The 24,826-nt window shown below is 35.8% G+C and overlaps 1 protein-coding gene and 1 non-coding gene across 2 annotated transcripts in view; both read left to right on the forward strand.

Moving 5' to 3' along the window:
• Positions 1 to 24,583, forward strand: part of LOC113499193 (semaphorin-5A) — a 39,459-nt gene extending 14,876 nt beyond the window's left edge. The window contains exons 3-20 of the mRNA XM_026879565.1: positions 1,244 to 1,349; positions 9,615 to 9,822; positions 10,082 to 10,236; positions 11,313 to 11,472; positions 13,645 to 13,856; positions 14,112 to 14,273; positions 14,596 to 14,893; positions 15,126 to 15,336; positions 15,861 to 16,016; positions 16,459 to 16,659; positions 16,937 to 17,185; positions 17,324 to 17,400; positions 17,530 to 17,746; positions 18,130 to 18,297; positions 18,573 to 18,719; positions 19,690 to 19,812; positions 20,673 to 20,818; positions 21,807 to 24,583. Of these exons, the coding sequence (XP_026735366.1) occupies positions 1,244 to 1,349; positions 9,615 to 9,822; positions 10,082 to 10,236; positions 11,313 to 11,472; positions 13,645 to 13,856; positions 14,112 to 14,273; positions 14,596 to 14,893; positions 15,126 to 15,336; positions 15,861 to 16,016; positions 16,459 to 16,659; positions 16,937 to 17,185; positions 17,324 to 17,400; positions 17,530 to 17,746; positions 18,130 to 18,297; positions 18,573 to 18,719; positions 19,690 to 19,812; positions 20,673 to 20,818; positions 21,807 to 22,043 (3,233 nt within the window). The 3' untranslated portion in view covers positions 22,044 to 24,583. The remainder of the gene's footprint in view (positions 1 to 1,243; positions 1,350 to 9,614; positions 9,823 to 10,081; positions 10,237 to 11,312; positions 11,473 to 13,644; positions 13,857 to 14,111; positions 14,274 to 14,595; positions 14,894 to 15,125; positions 15,337 to 15,860; positions 16,017 to 16,458; positions 16,660 to 16,936; positions 17,186 to 17,323; positions 17,401 to 17,529; positions 17,747 to 18,129; positions 18,298 to 18,572; positions 18,720 to 19,689; positions 19,813 to 20,672; positions 20,819 to 21,806) is intronic.
• Positions 20,105 to 20,194, forward strand: LOC113499745. Its single transcript, XR_003401139.1, has one exon. It is a non-coding gene; the product is annotated as a U6atac minor spliceosomal RNA (small nuclear RNA).
• Positions 24,584 to 24,826: the final 243 nt, after the last annotated feature.

Below are 24,826 nucleotides of genomic sequence, written 5' to 3' on the forward strand. Positions count from 1 at the left end.
GTGTAATGCGGTGTTTCGTTTACACAATTGCAGTCCTACTAGGACTATTGGTAGTATTGGTTTTAATGATTTATTGTGTTTTTTGAGTACTTAACTGTCGTAGTTTTAATGGACGTATTTGTGAAACAATATAAGTTTAGGCTTTAATCTTAATATTATTTAGAGATCTTAATTAAATTCGACTCAAAATATTTCCTTAATTTTAAAAACCATTATTCTTAATTAAAGTTGAACAATTAATTCTTTTCTATATGTATTCGTCGCGAGATCAAAAGGCTTTATGCATATTAATTGATATCACCTGATCTGTGAAGAATATCAGTTGCCTTCGATCAATCGAGCAAGCAATCCTATCTCGGTCCACTACTGGGCATAGTAGTAAGCCGCGGTTTTAAAGGCATTTATTCTACAACCAACGGTTGTTAAAGTAAATTGTGTTCTTTGCAAAAGTTAAAACTCATATGCGAATTATGAATGGTACAACTGTTTTTGTTTATACAACGAAAGGCAACCGTCAGTTTAAAAGAAGAATACTGTTTTTCGTGTCTAAAGTTAAAAAAAAAAGATATTATATTGTATGGGTATAAAATAAATCGTAATCGCATGATAAAGCCTACGCTTTACTTTTCTCTGTCCGTGACAACCAACGAATTTGGATTGTCATGGAGACAGAAACATCAAGAATTTGCGTGGGCTAACTTACATAAGGTCAGAATTAAAAGCATCTAATTTGTTATTCAAACACGGCCGTAATCAATCAGTATTCAGTAGAAGCTATGCAAAGAAACCTGCCACTCAAGAAACTAAGATAGTTATCTTTTTAATTTCTCAGAATATTAAGTCAACTTTCCAGAATTTAATTATTATGTTAAACCCTTTAATTATGTTTGATTCATATCGGTACAGTAAGGTTCTATGTAAAACCTGACTCGCGAGTTTGAGGGCTCCTAACAAATACGACAAAGGCAAACAAGTTCGCGATCAAAGTTGTCACTCATCAAATGTTTATGATATAATGACGATTCCGTACGGACGGACAGACAAAGGACTGGTAGAGTTCCGGTTTTATTTTTTGGATACGGAACTATACTAATAAATTGTTTATTTTTTAAGTATCGGTCGGCCCAGTGATATTGTTGTAAAACCAGCATCATCGTCCATAACTTTCTATCGGACGTCATCTCACATGAAACACACCATGTATAAAAAAAACATCAATTTGACCAAATTTTTTGTATTCCAGATCTCCTGACTCCAGACCACAGCGACGTATTCGAAGATACCAGTACCGGATCGTTTTCGCAACTGTTATTCGATGTGGCAAGGGACCAGGTTCTCGTGGGCGCAAGGTGACTGCCTAAATCTATTTATGTCTAGACCTAACTGCTATTCAACCTGTTCTGTCGACACTTGATTTAGTGTTAGGCAATTTGTTAAGACTTTAGTTATGGTGGTAAGATAATAAGGGTCAATTTTGTGTGCTTATAGTTGAATGGTTTGCATAATTTCGTAATCATATCTTCGAATTATGTAACACCATTTTGACACGTTTTCAAAGGGCTATTTGGTGTTGCTTTACACCTACCTTAAAAATGATAGAGGTAGTTTGAAGATTGACAGCACCAAGTAAAGTTCTAGTTTCCTTAAAATAACATCGCCTTAAACAGCAGATTATTATTTTCATAGCAGTGATAGAATAGTGCTATGACCTTTGGAGTGCCAAGTATAAAACCAAATCAGAGGGTTAAAAATAGTTTAAAAACTCTGACACCAGGTTCTTAACGAACCATATGCAAAAGGTAAGGAGAAGATGATAAGACTTTCTATTGACTATTTGATCATTTAAAAACAAAATAAAATATCCGAATCGTGCTTAACTCATGAATGCTTGGAATTCCTAAATCCTATTACAAGATTGTTAAATAAAATAATTTAGGAGGAGGGATACACGTTTTTCGACATCATTATTTTTTTCATCATATGTGATTATAATCCGTTCTACTAAATACCCAATTAATAGAAAACCTAGACAACGTAAAAGTTAAAGCAAAAACATATTACTATTAAAATTAAAATCCATAATTAATTTAAGTCTTCTTCCAAAAGCAGTAATTTATAATTAGCTACATCCTTCTTTCTCTTAGATGTTATCAATTTTAATAACCACTTACATAGTTAAAATGTATAGAGAACTTAATAGTTTAATGTGTTTATAACAGACTGCCAGAGGAATCATAAACCGACAGTGAACGTGTCATAACAATTACTTTAATTGGTATAATGGATTTATTGGAACTTACAGTCTACTTTAATTATTTAGACAGCAGAATTATCACTTAGAATTGGAATTAGAAATGTGGCACCGTTCGGGCATTCGTTTCAATTTCTAACAGCTATTAGCATCGATCGTGGTGTTACGTGGGCACTAGGTTTAAATTTAAACACAAAGAGACGTGTATTTTAAGAATATGGAGGAATCATAATCATCGTATTTTGGACAAATTACACTATTAATTGGAAATCTACATGACGACTTTTTTTGTTAGCTATCCCAGTCATTACATACAGTATGCAAAAATTCAAGTCCCAAGTTTGATTTTCTTAGATTTCTTTTGTATATTCAGAAATTGTTTTGGTTGTATTGGAGTCAAAAGAAATTACTTGAAAGTACGTAAAAGTGTGGCGTAAAAAGAAGTAGATTTTAGAAAACAAAAGTTTTTCGAAACTTGTGTTGTTTTCACATCAGGTTGTTTAAGTTTCTCGCAATAATAAAAAAACCGTACTATAAAACGAGTTTTACTTGCTGTGATCTTTGCGGTACAAAATAATAAATAGTAGAGCTAAAAGAACATGAATGATATGAATCAGTCAATAATTTAAAATGTCACAGCATACGTGAAGATACAAAAAAATACACAGACCAGTCTAGCAAGTATCCAAAGATAACACACCCTACACATAACAAACAAAAAACATCAAAATATAAATCATTAAAAACGTTATCTTAACAGTATTTTAATGCGATACCAGTGTATACATATAACCGGCCGTACAAACAAACTTGTTCAAACCGTGTCATTCACCTGCTCAACTTATGATACAAGATAGTGTTATCAAGAGGACAGCCTGTTAGTCCTCGAATCGCTGCCACTCGCTTTAATTAACAATTACCGTTTATTTTTAATATTATTATAGTTAACAAGCGACTGCACGGAGGACCAAGTGGTTGAGGTCACCACATGAACTCCACTGTCCGCGTGGGACAAGCGGATGTGTGATCTAAGAATGCTTGTCCTGAGTCTGGGTGTTTTTTGTGCATGTGAATTGAATATTTGAAAACACCCGCGACACGACTACTATGTAGTTTAATGCAGGGGCTGTTACAAAAAAATGGCGAGACTAATGTTATATCATCGAAACTGATTTGTAAGTTTTTATTGGCTGGCTTTTGGCTTCTGTTTAATTTTATTTTTGCCTAAGTTTTACGAAAGATCGAATATCGCAAAATGTCTATATCTATCCGGCTAATATAAAAAAAGTATCTTTCTAGATCTAATTTTAGATCAAACACCATATCATTTGTGGAAGCGTGATAGCACTCTACCCCGCATAGTGCGCTGTACCGCTTTCACAAACGCACCAGACTTATTTTAATTGTCGTTACTAGCGCCTTACATTACTAGTTCTTCAGTGATATATAGCTGTCATATAAAACTAAACAATTTCTTTTTTCTCTTCTTATTAACTTCTTAGATAGAATGCCAGTCTGTGGTCCAAGACAGGTCACAAATATCTCAAATAAATATTTCTAATGTGTCCCACTTTTAGATCGATATGTCAATTCTGCAATAAATCCTAGTAAACATACTGAATCTCATTAGACTTATCTAATATCAGTGAGCTGATGAACCAATAAACATTTTATGTTATTGCTGCGTATTAATTAACCTTTGCTAATTACTATCGTAAATAGAAGCTAGCTGTTATAATGATGTGGCGTTATGGTTGGTTATTGGTGCGAATATATTGACATATTTGGGACTATCGACCGGCGATATATCTCCAAACGCTAACGAATGGCTCCAATGTTCTGTACAGACAAAACACGTCACTTGTCACTTTAATTTATTTGTGAGTAACTTTTTTCTCGATATTCGTGAGTTTTGTTAGACAAAAATTAATAAGACTTTCAATTAATAAGATTTCCCCGCATGATCGAATTATTACAAATCTGTTAATAGTAGTTGTATTTTCTATCTGCTTGCTGAACTTATTATCTATTAAGTAACTTCTGAATTTATTTTCATGCTTGGATGTCCGAACAGGAGTTGAAAGTGTTATGAATAAGCTCTCAGTCTATATTATAGGCTAGTTTATTTTGTTCCTGGAAATGAAGCCGGTGTCAAGACAGTAGGTTTGCATTTACAATCGCGGTTTTCTATAACGAGAATATTCTCTAGAAGCTTTCTAACGGAAGAAATTTATAATGCAGGTGTAACTTCAATGCGTTATATAGACATCAGCTCAGATAAAGCAATTAAAACAAAAAATACATTCGAGAAACGTGCAGAACATGTTTAATCACTTAATCTTTTTTAACTTTCAATTTTACAAAAACGAATGTAAAAATCCCGAATTTCTTTTCACATACATACAACATTCAAATTCCTCTTTACATGTTTTAAAGCTTAATTCTCACTCGTTTTCCGGTTAAAATCGAAGCCGACATCAGATTCATTCATCCTGCTCTGTCAAGTACAGTTATAATCTATATCTCACTTCATCTTAAAATTGCAATAAGTAGTTTTACATTGCAGAATGCAAAGCCATCGTAAAATACGGAACATAGTAACTCGTTTTACTTATAGGGAAAGGCATGTTTCTAGGTCTTCTTTATCTAGAAATGCACCAGTAAATACAATATTGCTTCATTGGTCAGTTGACAGCTTGCGATTCTAAAGGGCTTGGCTTCCTATTAAAATATATACATGAAGTTATATCAATACTCCTTATTATAAGTTTTGAAGTGTTCTGTTAGCACTCGTTTATGAGTCTGGATTTTGTACGATAATTAAAAATTAACGCGAGTCGCGCGTCATACCCAGTCATAATGTAATCAAGTTAATAACGATAGGCTAATTCTACATGACACCGATTACTGGAATTAAACAAAAAACAAACAATGACGGTTCCTACACTGTTTACTTCTTGTACACTTCGCGGTTAAACATAATACTAGTGCCTCGCCCCGACTTTGCTCGAATGCGTTGCTATTAAACTACATATATCGATTTGTTTAACGTTCTTTATTTTGATAAGAATTAATATCATCTTACAAATTCGAAATAAGCTTTGTTTTAGAATACATTAAAAGATAGACATGCTCACGGCTTTTTAGTAGACCTTTTTAATTATTATGGTGTACAATTTTGTAGAACATTATTTCGATCTATGTCGTAGGGTTAAGCCAGTCAAGTAGTCAATACTAGAGAATAAAATTAGAAACCCTAAAATTGACTGTTTTTGTCTACAAAATTATGCATGTATGTACTTTAAAATGTTCCTATTGAACCACTCTGTCTATTAAAAAAAAACCGCATCTGTTCGCATTTTCATTTTATAATATTTACTTATACTGATATACACGTCAGTATTAAACATACATCTCGTCAATACATACTACATGCTTACACGCTCGTCAGTATGTTAAAACTGCAGGAATTTTCGAGCGTATCTCTTGACCCAAAACTCCTAATTACTCCTACGCTTGTAAATGAAAGTCGAGAACAACTGAACAACGCGGAATTTCGTCAATATCAGACGAGCGTCGGCTAAGTGTTATTACGATTGTCTATTAACACATACAGTTATAATCTATGGATTCGGTTCATCGCTAGGGCTGATGACGACGTGAAATTTGAAAAATATACTTTTTGTAGGGACTAGGATAAAAGTGAACCAGGGTATAGTAGATATGGAGTTATGGAAGATGGTGGATTTAAGCTGTGTATTGTTTATTTTAAAGATCAAAATGCAACAAAAGCGTATAATTATGCGTTATTCGTCCTTCTGGCATTTTTCTTCACCTCTAAGGCGGTTTTTCATAGTTCAAATGTTGCTTCTAAACATAGCATAGGTTTTATTGGCAACCCTGTTCTCTATGTATTTGAAGCGGCGTATATCAAACACCAGGAAGTGCCTGTTTGCCACATAATGTCAATATGTGTGCCGTGAACATTTGGCTAAGCTATTAAAACATTCTGTTTGTACATGTGCTTTTCAACGGCACGCGCATCAAGATGCTTATCCGAGTTATGTGAACTTTATCGTGTAAATAAATTGTACTGGGTTCTTGTTGCTATGTCATTAGTAAGGTTTTTTAGTACGTTTGGCTTTGTTTTTACTTTATTTTTTTTTATTTCAGTAATTCATATTTCTTTATTAAGGAGTTCAGAGAGGGAGATTTAGATATGCATGTGGTTTATAGTGATATTTTTTGTGATAGTGAGTATTAGGTAGCGGTAATATGTATTACATTAATTTGCATATTTTCTTGTCTTGATGAAGTTAAATATGATCTTTGCTTTACCGCTTCTTCTTGCTCAATTTATTTGTTTTTTTTTTTTCATTTTGTCCTGTTAATCGTCGCGCTATGACTAACTTACTTTTCTATCATATCACTTATCACGTGCTAACTCCCGGACTCTTTTAAAACCATGCTATCCATCCCTCTTCTTTACATGACTATACCAAGACAAACGAATTACTTTTTATAATTTATTTAATTAATATCAGTGTTTAAAAATACAAACACATGTTCATCAATTTCCAACCTACTTCTCGATACATCGATACTAATTTCGATACCGTTCCTATCGGTATCGCAGTATCGATTACAGCGGCGCAGCATTGAAATTCTATCGCAAGCAATCGACTAGTGTACGGTTACTGCGTATGTCCAATTCGTATAAACTGTTGCTTATGTATGATTTCCTAGATCTTAACTGGATCTACATGATTATGTTACGAGCAGTTTTTACATGATATGTCATTGGATCATATTTACTAACAAGAAGTCAAAAGGCCAGGGAGGTTATTTGCAGATTCTTTTTGTTTAGACTAAGACTTTCATAGACTTTTCTGAGAAAAGGCGGTTGGAAATGAAGGAGCAGCCCTTTTCCAGGCTGGGAGATATCATACTCGTAAGCTTTGTTTAGTGTTATATAAATTTTACTATTTAGGTTAAACGATGATCAATAATGTTTCCTAAATTCACGTTTAATAGAATTAGTTAACTTGTAAAATTTACTGTAGAACATGTTAATGCTATGTATAGGTACGAGATTTCACAAGGTATTGCGATTGTTCTTGTTTAAATAACTTAATACCTCTCGTTTATATCACAAGGTCACATTTTATGTTATGCACATAAAAAAACGAGTCATATTGCAGTTTTTTTGTAATATCGACGCCCCGCAGTCTACCTTAATATTGATAACATTACAACGTGCGTCAATTTTCTCTTATCACCGGATTTGGATAAAGCTGTGTATTAAAATTTGTTGCGGTACTTATATATTCATCCTTGAGTGATAGTTATCAGGTATCACGTATTATAAAAATGTTGTGATAGCCTTGCGGTGTTCTGTAATGATTTGTAAACAGTCGGTGTAAGTTCGGTCAAAGTTTAGACAAGTACAAATGTGACTTTTCAAAGTTAAGTATAGGTTTTTTTTCAATTATTGATTTGAGGAAACTACGATTCCAGAATTGGAATCAGAAATTGCCAATGAGCTTTCAGTTAGCGTCGTGATCAATGATCAAAACCTTTCCTCTGCCCAACGATAGTACAACAATAGGCAAGCATCTTCACTTACAGTTATTATAAGTGAAGATTGGAATGATAAATATTTGTTTACAAGCAACTGTTAGGTACACATACTTGAGTCGGTCTTACACAATGCGCTCCTGTAATAAGATATGTAATGCATTGTCTTGTATCATGACTTATGCGGTGTGAAGTACACGTTTGAGGTACCTACTTATGATCACTATAGACATATTATGTACTAAGTTCCTTACAGTCGAATAAGCCTTAAATCTGAGTGAATGTGGTTGATTTTCGAAGCTACTATTATAGTTATGTATCGTGACTCGTGTGGTGTAGGGTACATTAGAACAACAATATCTAACAATTTCTGGCGCCCTGTATTAAAAGCAGTAGGGTTATTTTTGTAACCATACCATCCAAATAATCATGGTATAACTTAGTGCAGCGATGTACCTTCGTTAAAACCTTCGAAGTTTCTAAGATTTCACAACGCAATAAGGTTCAAAGTCGTAACTCTCGGTCTGCATACTCTTGTGAAGGTGGTAGCTAGTTAAAATTGGACAAACATTGTCACAGTTGTCACGTTACTCGGACCCGAATGTCCAGTCTTTACTAGGTCAGTAATGTGTCCTTGTTTACCAAATATTATTTATTGCTTTAGTTAATAGAAGACCAGTTTTATTAACATCTGTTTTAACGATAAAAATAACAGGTCGCAAAATGGTACGCAATTCTGGTTGTGCAGGTAATTTAATTTTTTTAATATACCCGCATATTTGTATCACTTGGATAGTGTAATTGCTCGACGAAGAAAAAGTATGTAAATAAATGCATTATCCTTACCTTAACAAATCAGACTATACTTGATAGGCGTACAGATTTGGCAGAGGCTCTTTGCTTACCAATAGAGTTTGACGTCACGTTCTGAACTTATTCATTGGTCGGAAAACCTTAAAATACTTTTTTTTTTTCTAGATAGTGTACATTCATTGTATAGTCCTATATGTTACTTATAACCTTAGCCTTGTGACGTATAGAGCAAACGCCGTCTTTATAACAATAATGGCTTTCAACCACTGTGGTACTCACCACACAATGTGAAGCAACTAAGTTGCCACTTTATGCGAATATTACGCATTCTCGACTTTACTGCCAAACCGACTCAATTCCCAGCAAGACGACTTCTGGTAACATCTAGGCTAAAGCTTTGCATTTAGATGCAATCTATATTAACTGGTACTATCTAGTTCCGTTGTACGCTTGATAGTGTTTCACCATAATGTTGATAGTTTAGGTGCATCTCCCACAGTAAGTGGAATAATTATGATTATCTCAATTATAACGAAGTATAGAGTGCTTAAATATGTTAAAACTGTAGCTTTCGTCTCTTGTTAACAAACCGCGTTTTATCCAGTGTTTATTTTTGATATTCTATTCATGTATTGTACCATCTTTAACTAATGTTCATTCTTTATTGGGATAGACACATTTGCACAAACAAACAACACATCGACGTACATAATATAGTCGGGCAAGTACACCATTTGTAGTTCAACAGCGCCCTAAGTATATGATCTTAGAATTGTAAGCAGATTTGTCTCTTCCCTATTCAATCTCGATTGATTGTGTCTATCAAACGAGATTGCGATCATGCTTTTTGATTGCGGATCGCGATTGAGATTTATCATGTACTTTTGAGTGTGAGCTGTGCCTTTACATAAGTTTGATCGTCATTTGTTTCATCTTCATACCCACCACTTAAATTTTATTTATCTTCTCCTAGGGATGCCCTCTACCGGTTATCATTACGAGGCCTGGGAGTATTGGAGCGCGCTGATTGGCTAGCTCCCTCGGAGAAGACGAAGATGTGCCAAGTTAAGGGGCAGACAGAAGAGGATTGTCGGAATTATGTCAAAGTGCTGCTGTCACATGGGCATAAGCTGTTCGCGTGTGGGACTCACGCTTTTAGTCCAGTTTGCAGTTGGCGGGAGGTCAGTTTAATTCAAGTTCAACCTTAATTCTTCATACTTAAAATATAGATTTGTTTCTTATATGTTCCCATGCTTAATTGAGGAGACGTAAGGTTATAAGCAGAATTTTGCGGGATTCAGGTAAAACCCGTGTGTTTTGGAGATCGACTACACATTTAATCTCCGCAATCTATTTTAACTCCATAACTCGGTAGTTTAATAATAACGGAAAGCATTGTTATAGTTAAAAAATAACTAATTATCCGATAATTTTGTTCAGATCGAGTCGATAAACACGGTGACGGAGTGGGTGACGGGGGTCGCAAACTGTCCGTACAACCCTCACTCCAACGTGACAGCAATTCTGGCCAGCAATGGAGAGTACTACGCAGGCACGCCAACTGACTTCGCCAGCTCTGATACAGCTATATGCAGGTAAGATATCTTTGTTCAAACATGTAATATATTTATTTTTTCTCTGGCCCACTGTATCCCATGCTGGGCAAAGGCCTCCCACAAATCCTTCCACGATTCTCTAATCTCTTCAAACCAACTCCCTGAACATGTCCTATCGTCTACCCTAAAGACCGCAAACTAGACTTGGAAAGAGAATAATGTTCCTTAGCTTATGACACGATCTTTGGAAGTGTTTTCTAAATAGGAGACTCACTTCTTCAATTTAGTTTACTTTTTTCTCCGGATTAGAAGATATTTCAACTCCAGCTGCCTAACGCTTGCTAAAAGCAGCTAGCCAATATCCTTGTTCACTTCACTTAGCATTGAGCAATAACACATAATCTATTATTTCTTCATTAGAATGTATTGATACTGGAGCCTTTACACCGCTCTAATTCGATATCAATGTGTATTGTGGGTCAGTAATTTAATAGCTATCGATAGCTGTCCTTGTGATCAGTAGTAATCTGTATCTTTTGCAATCCTAGTAACAATGATTAGATTAAATCCATATTTGTTGGAGATTTGTGCCTTATTAGGTCACCTACCTACGTAAATATTATTGGGTCGGAGATAATGTAGCTTATGTTTTGGATTGTAAAGATAAGAATATTAATTATGTCTGTTTTCTAAAAATTATTTATTAGCTTTTAGGAGAATTTGTTTTTGGGCGCGGATTTGTCCGCGTATCTGTACACTAGTTCATATTTATTCGATAGTGCGATAATCATAATCTAATTTAAGTCTCAAATTCGAGACAGCTGCTATTTTCCACTAGGAAAAACTGCGATAGGTACCCGGTAATATTCCCAGAACTTGCAATGTAAGGTAGATGCGATTAAAAGTGATATTTCGCCTAAGACAGTCCCCACCCAATTCGTCCTATCTGGTAAAGGTGAGAAGAGGAATGTCTTACCTGTTAAGACCGCTAAAATCGTTCAACCTTCCCCTGTACCAGTGACCACGGGTCTGCAATGCAAACTATTGCAATGAATGAGCTTGGAAGCTTCCTTTAACGCTCTGCCCATGTATTTATCGAACCACTTCTTCCCCAGGAGTCGCGGCGCAGCCATCAGGGAGGCGGGCACGCTACGCACGACCCAGTACGATCTAAACTGGTTGAACGAACCCCAGTTCGTCGGCAGCTTCGAAGATGACAACTTCGTCTATTTCGTGTTCAGAGAGGTCGCTGTGGAGTTCATGAATTGCGGGAAGGTGAGTCTAAAAAACAATATCAGAATATCCACTTGACTAACTATATTAATTGCGATTAACACAACATATATGAATGATTACTGACAACATATATGAATTGCGATTAATTGACCCAAAGGTCACACTTATTTGTCATAATTCTTCGCATAGGTTAAATTCTCAAGTATTTTTGGAACATGGATCCCGCGTTAAGGAATTGGATCCTTGTGTCGCGAGGGTTTCATAAATATTCATTTCGTATAAATATACATGCACGAAGAGACTCAGGACAAGCTTTATTTGACACATATGCTTGTCATACGCGGGATTCGAACCTACGACACGTCGCTCTTAGTAACGGTCGGCTATCCGTGCAAATTGTTGTGCCGGATCTCTGAAACAGTTGTTGCTCTTAAATAGTGGATAAGTTTAATGTCAATCATAAAGCGTTAAGTGACATCAGTCAAGAGAAAACATATATTATGTTAATGACTATAATGACTTCCAAGGAGGAGATTGTCAAATCTTCGTTTTCCTGAATATTTGTCCAAATCTTTAACACCGTAGTTAAACAAACACTAAATATCACAACACCCACAATGGAAACAAACATTCGTGGGAAACACTACTATTTTCGTTCGGGACTGACTCGCCACCCACAGCGCAGTCTAAACTGTGCCTACCCGCTAATTAGTCGCTAAATCGAGAAATCTATTTTAGATTTTATTTATTACTATGATTGCGCAATAGATCATAAACGATGTGTTTAGTATAATTAATGATCTAATTCATTGTACGATTAAGATAGACGATGAGATTTAGTTTTATTTATTGCTCCATATTAATCCTTTTTGTGTTCTTATTAATTATTAATTCGATTAAGGAATAAGAAAATATTATTAAGTTCTATTAATTGTATGATTTGAAGATTTTATTTAAGACGCTTGGAATTCAATTTAAAATAAATAAGAATGCTTATTTTCTTTTTCTGGTGACAGTTAGTACAATTGTAAACACTTGAACTCATACAGATGAGATAAACTATATTCTATACTTAGGTATTAGAATTTTAAAATTATTTAAGTCTCAATTTGTGGGACACAGTCTATTCAAAGCTGTTAATACAAAAAGGCCCTGTATATTTTTTTGATTTACACATGGCGCCGCTGTGTCCAAAAATAAGTAACTTGTAAAAGTATTAGTGTATAGTATGTTTAGTGTTTCTATTAGACAGTAGTAGGAGTTGTACTCACATATTTGGTTTGTTACGTATTACTCATTAGATATAGTGTTTACATAACACGGTCGGACAGAATGTCATTACACACACTTAGTGTCTAAAGCCTTGATCTTCTGTCGAACGATTTCTAAAGCGTTTTTTACGAATTAAAAATAGTTTTTTTTTGTAATATAGAGCCAGTGATTGAAGCTGCGCCTAAATACCATTGCCACCATTACCATTACCATGCGCGAAATACTTGATAGCTAAACAGAGTTTTGGAGGAGAAGCCATCATAACATGACTACCATCTACAACAAACAAATCAGTCACAATACCCACAGTACCCACGACTACTGAATTGTTTCACCCGCAACGGTAGTCCAAAGTCCTTTCGAAGGTACAGAAAGTGGGTTAATGCGGTACTTGCTGACCCTCCGTCGCTAACAAGGAAAGTGGCAGTTCATCTTGTAATAGTATCTTACTCGACCGGAAAAGGTCCCCCCTATTATGTAGCAATCGACAATTTGCCAATTGTCTTGCTAATTCTTTGATGGATTACTTTGTTATTTTGATAATATACTCGTATACCTACATTGTTTTGAATGTGATAGCTCATAGCTAATACAGATTTGACAAAAGCAAAAAAAAAGAAATGTTTTGTTTTGTTTGTCGCTACGTTTGCTCTCGATGAACTCGGCAACAGCTTATCCGATTCAATTGTTCCCTTTGGTCATTCGTCTGAATGATTTTATTAAATTGCATTAAATTCGTTTCATGTTAATCTGTTCAGGAATCAAAAACCGTAGATTAAAAAAAAAGACGTATCAAAACACTAATACCCTCAGTAAATTTTCCACGCTAATGAAGTCGCTAGTACCTATGAAATATTTTTCTAAATCGAGACCTTTAAAAACTGTCTGTTGATTGCTTATTTTACGAACGAATTTAACCAATATTCCTCCTACCCCTAGATAATCTACTCACGAATCGCCCGCGTGTGCAAGAACGACCCCGGCGGCTACCTGGTCATGAAAGACAGTTGGAGTACATTCCTCAAGGCTCGCCTCAAGTGCTCCGTGCCTGGGGATGTGCCTGGCGACGTGCCCTTCTACTACGACGAGGTGCAGAGCGTCGAGTATCTGCCGCAGGAGAAGTTACTAGTGGCTACGTTCACGACGCCAGCGTAAGTTGAGCTTTGGCTTTTGTAGTTTCGAAGGAAATCAGATATGGATAGCAATTTTTACATTTATTTTAGTTTCCGTTTTCAATGTATTCTTGACGTTAATTTCATTTCGTTGAGTCGAATAATTTCTTTTTACAAAAAAAAAAGTATCTATTGCAAAAATGTCTAAAATATTCCACATCTGGGTAAATTGCAAGTTCCTCCACGATCTTTTTATGTTGTCGAAATCGAATTATCTTAAAATCTTTCTCACAGTAATAGCATAGCTGGCAGTGCTGTTTGCATATACAGCATGGGAGACATCACAGCGGCATTTGAAGGACCTTACAAGGTACAAGACAGACCGACATCCACCTGGGAACCAAGAGCGCCGTCGAAGCAAGCACGGGACCACTATAAATGTGTACCAGATTCCAGGTCAGTTTTTATAAATAGATATTGTGAAAATATACCACCAGTATTCGGTTGAAGTGTGAAATGTAATATCCTCCGATCTTTGTTTTAAAATTACTTTATAATATATCATCCTGGACAAGTCCGTCAGCTTGTCGGAAGCCTTTTAGCCTTAAAAGAAAAGGACTGATGGATAAATATCGGACGGAACATTTTTGGGGCGATAAGTTAGCTGGTGCTTCCAGGACGTAGTATGTCATTCATTGATGGAATGCGTCATTGTTTAAGTAGTTTAACTACAGAGTGCTTTTTCCATGACCCATAAAAAAAACCTTTTATATTCCAGAGTACACGAAGCCATCGAGTACCATCGCTATCAGCTAATGTACGAGTCAGTGCAACCGTTATCAGGAGAGCCAGTCTACAAAGTGACGTCAGAACGTTTCACCCACGTGACCGTTGACGTCACTAGCGCCAAGAATATCGAGAGGCAACTAGTGTTGTATGTGGCAACACAAGCTGGTTATATACTGAAGTTGTCGGTGTTGCCAATGTTGGATGGCGCGTGTTTGGTGGAGAGGTGGAATTTGAATGGAAAGAACAGTACTTTTGAAGTTCTGACTATGCAGTTTGTTAAAGATACCGTAAGTATTTATAAGCGTTTGTATTGTGTACTTTTTTGTAGTATTTTCGATCGTTTTAGCCAAAAAAAGAAAAAAAAAATCTAGCGACAAAGATTTATTGTAATGTACCTAACTGGTAATTGATACAAATTCTTGATCCTATTTATAAATTGCCATATCTGACAAAAAATACTAGTCATTTTTGTTTAAAATTTTACATTTCTTATATAACCAAACCATTTTACCCCACCAGATGTCAGTATACGTAGGCGGTGCTAGCAGCGTAGTCCGTGTAGTAGGGGCTCGTTGTAGCCGGTTCACGAGCCAGTCTGGGTGCGTGCTGGCCGGCGACCCTCACTGCGGCTGGGACGACGCTAGAGACCAGTGCGTGGCTGCCGCGGGACGGATAGCGGATCCAGCCTTTAAACAGGCGACCGAGGCATGCCCAGCAACTGATTCACCAGGTACCTACTGTAGATTTTAGTTGATTTTCAGCAAATGCCAACCTCTTTTTATTAAAAAAAATAGTAATAGTACTTTCACACAACACCACCTTGTCCCAAACTAGCAATGTATGTATTTCAAAAGACATACATAACATAGAAAAATTACACTATCACCGAGAAAAAATGATCATGCTCACAAACACTTGTTAGTAGAAATAGCAGTCAGTAACCACTATAGTAGCCCAACAGGCCAACCAGTGTAGTTTTTATAACTTTAACAAACAACTGATGTATGATTTTCTTTATGTCTATTAAGTAATACTATAAAGACCTGGATCAGTTAGAACTAGTCGTACCAAGTGCGACTTGGTACGACTTGTCGGTCTTGTCGGTTCATATAGAAAAATACTACTGATTCTGAAAACTTCCCTTTCACTTTAGGAAACGTATATCCAAACTCCGTTTCTCCACTCCTACGAATTCTTCTGACTGGTATTAACCATTTATACTTCCTAAACAATTAACACAATCCTCAATTCCAGTTGACGGTGGCTGGTCGAGCTGGTCTGAGTGGGAGCCATGCATGCAGGACGGGACATCAGTCTCGCTATACGACGACACGGCACCTGATATGTGCAAGTGTAGGACGAGGAGGTGTGACAACCCTAGACCTGTTAACGGTGGCCAGGCGTGTCAAGGTATGTTGGGATTGTGTTATTGGTTTTAGTTTGAATAAGTGAGAACAGGGGGTGCTTTGGTTCCAATCTGACAAAAATGTTCTACAAAATGGTGAAGGAAATATTGTAATTCATGTCAATCTGAAATCAGCTAGTGTGGTAATCTTCCCTATATGAACATAGGCCTTTACCCAGGAGTGGGATGTATAAAGGCTGGTACCAAAGAGTCTATAAGACAAATTTCAGTGTTATGTATCACAAATGTTGCTATAAATTTTTACTGTCAAAGAAAAATGCATTAAGTTTCATCCTAGTGTTACACAACAAAAATAAAGAATTCGAGTTGCAATAATAATCTAAACGATTCATTAATAGTCTTCAAAATATCCCTAAGAGGTACAATCTTATCATATTAATAATTTTCGAAAGCAACAACAAACTAACATACCTCCTTTTCTTCCAGGTGCCAGTATATCAGTAACGAACTGCACGGTCCACGGCGGCTGGTCGTCCTGGTCGGGCTGGTCCAAGTGTTCAGCGTCATGCGGTATCGCCATCAAGTCCCGGCGCCGCACCTGCTCCGCGCCCGAGCCCAAGTTCGGCGGACGAGTGTGTGTGGGGCTAGATATCGATGATGTGTACTGCAATCTGCCGCCTTGTCCAGGTAAGATTTGGAATAGAACACTTTTTACTACAAAAACGTGCATTCAATTTGGTTAAAAATACTCAGTGTAACTTCAAACGTCCGTTGAATTTTATCACTTTGATAATGTAATTTTTTTGCGGCCGCTATTTGGAGTATAAAAGTTAATCCTGACCGACAAAGCTGGGTTACCCTTACTCGAATAGCGAACGGTTTTTCTTACTGCTGTAAAAAATGTGAGCTACGCCAACTAACATAACTTTTTCAAAAACTTATATTTTTAATATTTCTTCCTCAGATCCAAACCTGGCTGCAATAGACGGCGGATGGTCCGATTGGGGTCCCTGGTCAACTTGCACAGCTGGCGGCGGAGCGGGCTGCGGGGTCGCCGCTGGTACTCGAGAAAGGAAGCGAACGTGTACCAACCCGCCACCGAAGAACGGAGGGGCGCTGTGTGAGGGGCTGAGCACTGAGAGGGCAGCCTGTGATCTGCCGCCTTGTGAGGTCAGGAAGGCTACTGCTTGGACGCCCTGGGTGCAGATACCTGGTATGTAATACATATGATTTATCAGGTTATGATTCAAAATGGTCTTAAGTGTGTGAGTCGCCATATTCCACAATTGGTTAACAAAAATTCCACAGTGAATGTAAAAAAAAAATGAAATGAAACGTATTGTTTTTACAGGAAACGACTCAGATGGAAGTTACACGGAAAAAAGATTTAAATTCCAATGCCGAGCGCCATCACCAGAACAGTTGAAGGTACGTTTACTCCGATAACTATTCCGATCAAGTTGTCTCTAACTTTACTCTAGCTGTACCAAAACGATGTATATCTTTTACCATGTTTCCCAAAATCTTCTTAACACTTATTTTTTCTTCGACCCCCAGTTATCCCTAGTCCGCGAAGATGAGCGTTACTGTACGTCTCGAGGCCGCTGCAGCAGTGAGAGGGAGGAGGAGTCTGACTGGGAAGCGTGGGGCGCGTGGGAGGCGTGCTCGGCGGCCTGCGGCGGCGGCCAGCAGGCGCGGCGCCGCGGCTGCGCGCGCCCGCCCTGCCGCGGCGCGCCGCACATGCTGCGGGCCTGCAACACGCATGCCTGCACCGGTACGTACTGCTTATACTGGGAGGCGGGGGGCGCGTGGCAGGCGTGCTCGGCGGCGAACTACGAGGTCGTGTGCATGCGCAGAGACCTAGATATACATTTTACACATGGCCATTTCAAAATACAAAGACAAAAACGTCGGGACTTTTGACTCACCAATTTTATGCGCGAGCGTTGCAGCGTCGTCGGTTTGAGATATTCTTCCGCCGTTGCTGTGTCCGTTACTACTATCAAGTTCACGAATAAAAAAGATTTTTTTTGGTACTCAATGTATCTTAATCAAGTTTAATTAAGAAACCAATATTGATAAAAATGCATCATCAGAACCAGCTCTATCCACTACAAAAACCATGTTCCCACTTACGTAATCAATGTTTTCCCGCAGGCGAGTGGTCATGCTGGAGTGAGTGGAGCGAGTGTAACGGGGAGTGCGCGGGCAGCGCGTCCAGCGCGGCGGGACACCGCACGCGCACGCGCATGTGCGTGTCGCCCGAGGGCTGCGCGGACGCGGGCGCCGCGCTCGAGAGGCGCGTCTGTGTCAATAACTGTGCTGGTGAGGATACTGTGCATAGCGTTATAGTGTTAAGACTAAATTTGCTGAGATTATTTTATAGTTACTGATAAATAGTTTGCGAAATCCTCTTCATTAATCAGGTAGAATTGACTTAATTTAAATTGTATCCCACTGATGAACTGAGAAATGTTGAAAAACAAACAGGGCGGCATGACTGAAAGTATTGCTCAACAATCTTCTTCTTCTAAATTCACAAATGATAATAAAAAACAACTAGAAAACGTAAAAAACTAACGTAACTTCGTCTATTTCAGACACAGAAGCAGGGTGGGGTGAGTGGGGAGCATGGGGCCCATGCGTTAGCGGCGAGCGCGTCCGTCGAAGAGCCTGCTTGGCGGGCGCCTGCGTGGGAGCACAGCTACAAGTCGCGCGCTGTGCTGGAGATGACGATATCGATAATGGTAAGTAGCTGAATTGTTGAGGTCACCATACGAAACGCATTGTGATCCACGAATGCTTGTTCTGAGTCTGGGTGTCTTTGTGCTCGTGATTTGTATGTTTGTGGGACTCTCCGTGTTTCAGTATTAAATTCCTTACTGCTGGAGAAGTTTAAAAAATAAGCATATACACCGTGATTTTTTAGTCGTCTTACAAAAGCAGCCCAGTTCGTGTATCCAATGACTAGAACACATTCATGATAAAAAAATAAGTATTTATGAGATTTGAAAAAAAAAATGCAATTTTTATTTAATATTATGATGCAATTCGTAGTTATTTAGAAATACAGCTCTGTTGCGAGAGCGGTCCGAGCCTTGTAACAATGGTGAGGGGCGCGGGCGGCGTTTTGATCATTTTTAAGAGTATTTTCAGATTTCTCTAGTTTAATTTTTCTTCGTACTTATTATCTTAGTTGATGATAAAAAAAAAAAATCGCGCCAATCGGGTTCCTTTTGTAAGACGACTAAAAAAACACCGTGTATACCGTTAAACATTATATCTGCGAAGATAAATATATAATGGATCTCCCCATATAGAGATTAATTAAGAATTAATTTCCAAACTTGCTTACTGCGGGTGGGAGATTTAAAGTCTGTTTATTTCATGTTTTCCTCCAGCCTATGTAAAGTGGTTTATTGGAAGAATTGGGAAGTACACTGTATTAGAGTTTTTGTAACTACAATTCAGAGTGCAATTCAAATGCTTAGTTATACATATTTGAACTACTGAAGATTTCAAATAGGTAAAATTTATATAACGTAAATAGTCTGACTAATATTATGTGTTGATTGTCTAAAATAGCGGAAAAAATCCAAAATATTGCAATTGCAACTGAAATATTTGCAAATTAAATTTTCCTGCAAACAAAAAAAAAATAGCGCATATTATATTATTACTTTTATGCTTATATTAATGAATATTTTCCTCCAACAGAATTAAACGCAATGCCTGCGTACAGTCAAAACGTAGAGATGGCATCATTCGTCACAATGTCTAGCAATGAAACGCTGAGCCTCGGCGGAATAATAGGCTGTATAGTAGCGGCCTTCGTCATGGGTAAGTTTTTTTTTTATTTTATTTACCATTTAGTTCACCGTCGAAATACTAGATGGCGTTGTTAGCGACATAGATGAAGCAAACATTAACTATTGAAGTTTTTTTTGGCAAATTTTCAAAATTCATGTGTGATTATATTTTTAAATATTATTTAAGAATATGTTGTTATGTATATGATTCAATTTATAGATGTTATATACTTAATTTTGTACTTATTGCAAGAAGTTCTAAATCGCGCAAGTAACATTTTTCTACATGTAAGACCAAGAGTAAAGTTTCGAAATTTTTGTTCGTGTCTATTGAAAGGAGAGACGGTTAGCACTCCCCTTGACAAGGATGGAACACACAAAATGGTTAAGGCACACTTTAACCACATTTTTTTTTGTGTTTTGCCTGTTTAATTTAAAATTATTTCGCTTATTTTTTTTATTACTTCATGATTTTTTTTGGTTGCCTTTAGTATTACGAGAGATTCTAAACATTTTATTTGTATAAGTTTTTTTAAATCATAATTATTCAGATGAGATATGAGATAAGACATAATTTAATTAATAAGTGTTGATAAACGATAGGCTTTACAAGCTATTGTGTTATGGGTATTACAGTACTGGTTTATCCAAATCACAATGTTGAATGATTTTAATGAAATTTGATATGCATATTTTAGTAGTTCTGTGATTTTGCTTAAATATAAATCACACACTAGACTTATGTGACTAGTTGTCCACCCCTAAAATTGTTTTATTTTTATGTTATTGTTTTTCCTATAACAGAAATTCCCTACAAAGTTTTACTTAAACGTTTTTATTTATGAAAATGAAAAAAAAAGACTATAAATATTTAATTCGTATTATTACCAGGTTGCCTAGTCTGCCTGGCTATCGTAATAGTGTGCCAGCGTCGCGGGACCCGCCTGCCCTGGCACCGCCAGAACCGCGTGCCCTCCAGCCCGCACTACATCACGGCGAAACAGAACAGCTACGTCACTGTGCCTTTGAAGGAAGTTGTAAGTATTATACATATTTATAGATGTTTATTTATAGAAATTCGTATTATTGTATATGAATATGTGATGCGAAACAATCCGCGCTCTCGTCTCGGTCATTTGACAGTTATTACGTTGGGATTGGTTGTTTAGCCTTAATTTAATTCCAAAACGCTTTCAGGTCATTTTTTCGGATACTTAGTATTAGTTAAACAATGTGTTTTGTATTTACTGCAAGTTTTTTTAAGTATTAATCATCATGCCATATTACGAGCATTTTTTTTGTGATTCATTAATGAAAAAAACTTTATTTATCGAACTTAATTACAAAGAAATAATGTTTAATCATATGTAGTTTTAAATCACGATTACTTTAAGAGACACTTAACTATAATGGATATCACAAAAAAAAATGGAAAGGGAACTAAAACATATGAAATAAATATCAAAATTTTATACAAAACATTAATGCTTGCAACCAGTGTCCATAAAAGCTGATAATATCATAAAAATACCATAGTACTTGTAAATACCCACTTTATAATATAAACGTGGGCCTAATGGCTACCATAGTTAGAGGTAGCCTTTTAAAGCCTAGTTATGTGTATTTACATAATAACACGATGTTATAACGCCGTAAATAGCACCTTATAAATAAGTCATTTAAATGCAACCGTCTAATATTAAATGACGTTAAAGGTTATAAATTATCTTTAGTTAGTCTGAGTACAATAAAGATGATGTATATACATTATCTTGCTAGTGTATATTAAACTAATTTGATATTGAATGTTGTTGGCACTATTAAGAAAGGTATAAAAGATTTTATAAATTTTGTTTAACTTATAGTAGTTATGATTATTGTTATAATCAAATTCTTACAAAAACATTGAAACATTAATTAAAAACATAACATTTATCGTCTCCTTCAATCTCCAACTCTTCGAACAATCACACAAAACACTCGTACAATTTCTAAAAATCCTACTAAGACTGACTTCCTCCACAGCCCCGCAAAGCAAAACGCCAGCCCTCCTTCACGGGCATCGGCGGCACAAGCGGCATCCTCCTATCAAAAAGCAACAACATCTCCAACGCGAACAACCACAATACAGCGTTAACAACCCCTAAGCTATACCCTAAGGCCATAGCTAACGAATACGACTCCCTAGGAACGCTGAGAAGACATTCCAATCAACCAAATAATAAGAATAATTTGGATATTGAAGAAGATAAGTTCTATTGAAAGTAAGGTATGTATCACAGTGTTTTGTTAACCGAAGTGTCGATTGCCGATGGATGACAAGAAACATGTTCAGTGTTAAATAGAAGAACGGTCAGACAATTTAAAGTCGGTTGGAAATGATGGTTACTTCTTAAATGACAATAGACAAGGATAAAGGTGTTTTAATTGTGTAAGAAGAGCATTCAAATGGATTAGAATTGTCGTCATGGTAAAGTTTGTCCATTTACGCCCAGCCTATCTTGACACATATCAATAAGTGTATATTGATTTGAATGTTTGGTATTTTTGACTGATGACGTTTCTATGAATATTGGTCCCAGGTTTTTGGATAGCTGGTGAGCACAAAGATCAATTATTATCTGTAAAGCCCCATTACAAGTGCTGTGATTGGTTAGTTGTAGTTTGGTCAACCAGACAGTTGTTATCATTAATTTGATAACGGAATAAATTAAACTTTAGAAACTTGGTCTCTATTTAAACAGTATAATAGAAACGTTACGAACTTAAACAGTGTATGATGTGCCTTGTGTATGTAAGTCGTTGGTTTTTGAAAGACAGTTGAATATTTCAACGAAATGCTATGAGACGGCTGTTATTGAAACCCAGTGTGAAACGGATATTAAATAGACAACGGAATACGTGTTTTCAAAAAAACATGTTTGCAAATAATATCTTAAGTCTATAATTTTTTTATTAGAATTTTACCTAAACTAAAAAAACATTTGAGGCTGTATGACAATGCCTTTGCCAGTGACTAAAATATAACTAAGTGCCTGATATAGTTCCTTACGAATTCAAATTCAAATAATTCGATTATTAAATTCAAATTCACAAAATAGAAGTGATTGAACAATGTAACGATTTCCAGACAATTGATGTTACAAATTCATATCGATTCTAATGAAATCGATACTCCTTAATCGATTATTATCCCTCCAAAATTATTTATATTTTAATATTTAAATTTTGTTTTGACATTTGTATACCTGGTGTATGCATAGTTTTGTGACGAGTGTTTCGGACTGTGATTGCAGTTATAAATGATTAATGTATATTGATGTTTATGCTTGGATTATTATATGTGATTTTTGTTTTATGAAGTATTTAAATAAATGTTAATGTTGTTGAAAAAAAAGCGGTAATCGGCTAAATGTGGTTTAAAAATACACGAACAGCCTGAATACTACTTTTTTAATGAAGTATTGTGTAAATACATACAAGTTTGCATTTATTTAAATATATATAAGAGAAAATGTTATAATTTAAATACCCTCAGTTTAGTTAATTCTATGTTGCAGAATGTTATTGCCAGAATTTTTATTTTAATGAATTTTAGTTTTTAATTATTTTGTATTATTACATTATTATGCTATAGTTATATTTTTGTACAGAATTTTAGTTATATTGTAGACTTTATTAGATTTCTATATAGAATGAAAGGTTTTTACGATGTTATGAATTGCTATGCAACTTAATAGTTAAAGCTATGAAAGTTGTAAATTTTGTGAACTAATAAACTTTATAGCGTGTTCACAATGACGAGTTTATGACTGGCAGAAACAACGATATTTGATCGTATATCGTTTCCATGAAAATATTTTATGTTAGATACTGCGGAGGAATATGGGTTCGCTGGTAAAATATCTATCATAGATTTGACCACAAAACTACGTTATATACGTGTTTTATAGCCTTTATACAATATTGGTTGTGAAAATAATATTTTATTAACATTATATTTTCAATGAATGACAATTATTATACTCGTAAAAATGACAACTGATTTGAAAGCAGATCGTAATGAATTTTGATTATAAAATCCTTAAATTATTTATTTCATAAAAGATTTAATTTTTAGTTACTTAAAGAAACCAGAAAATATCCTACGCGGGGAAAGAACCTGCGACAAGCCGCGCATAGAGAGTTTAGAGCGGTAGCCCTAATCCCCTATGATGGATATTTCACCAGAAAATGATAGTTATAAGTAATGTGATTAAATCTTAGGCCGTAGATAAATGAATCAAGTGCCATTCTACTAAAACTGTAAAAATAACCTGTGCCCAGTGTATTAGATGTAATTGTAAAGGAGTTGTACGACAAAGCCAAGTATGTGCCATGTAAATAAGTAGGTATTAATACTGTAAATATAATTAAATATCCTTAAGCAGTACAAATAGAGGTGCCTTCACATACAATAATTATAACTAAACTGTATACAGAATGTATTTACAATATATTGATATATTATTTACATTATATACGTATTAAAGTGAATGTATGTCCGTGTTCATAGAAATTAATTGTCTATTGTCTATAAAAATACTTGCTTACTTTATTGCTACTAAAATGACGTACGAAAATTTGCTAGTTCAAATTGTTCTAAAGAATTGAAATGATCATGAACCTTGTACCAGTTTAAAATTTTAATTTATGGTTCTTTGAGCTAGACGGCCTTATACTAATCATAGTGGCGTCTCGCTTCCAAAAAGGAAATCTTTTAGATCTCGTTGAAACAGCACTGTACGTAATTGAAAAAAAAAGAATATATTAAAAAATACATATCAAATTAAATGACTTTAATTAATTAATACATACATATTCAGAGTAAGTATAGTATGTTTATCAGTTGTACAAGTTTTGCTTAATTTGAACCTAGATGGCGTTGTGTGAAAGTTGTTGAACATTGAATATTACAATAATTTTATGGGCAATAGCTTATTATTTCTATAACCACGGACAATAGGAAGTTGTTGAATGATATTCAACATATTTAACGGCTCATG

The sequence above is a fragment of the Trichoplusia ni genome, chromosome 12, assembly GCF_003590095.1.
Source record: "Trichoplusia ni isolate ovarian cell line Hi5 chromosome 12, tn1, whole genome shotgun sequence".
NCBI classification, from domain to species: domain Eukaryota; kingdom Metazoa; phylum Arthropoda; class Insecta; order Lepidoptera; family Noctuidae; genus Trichoplusia; species Trichoplusia ni.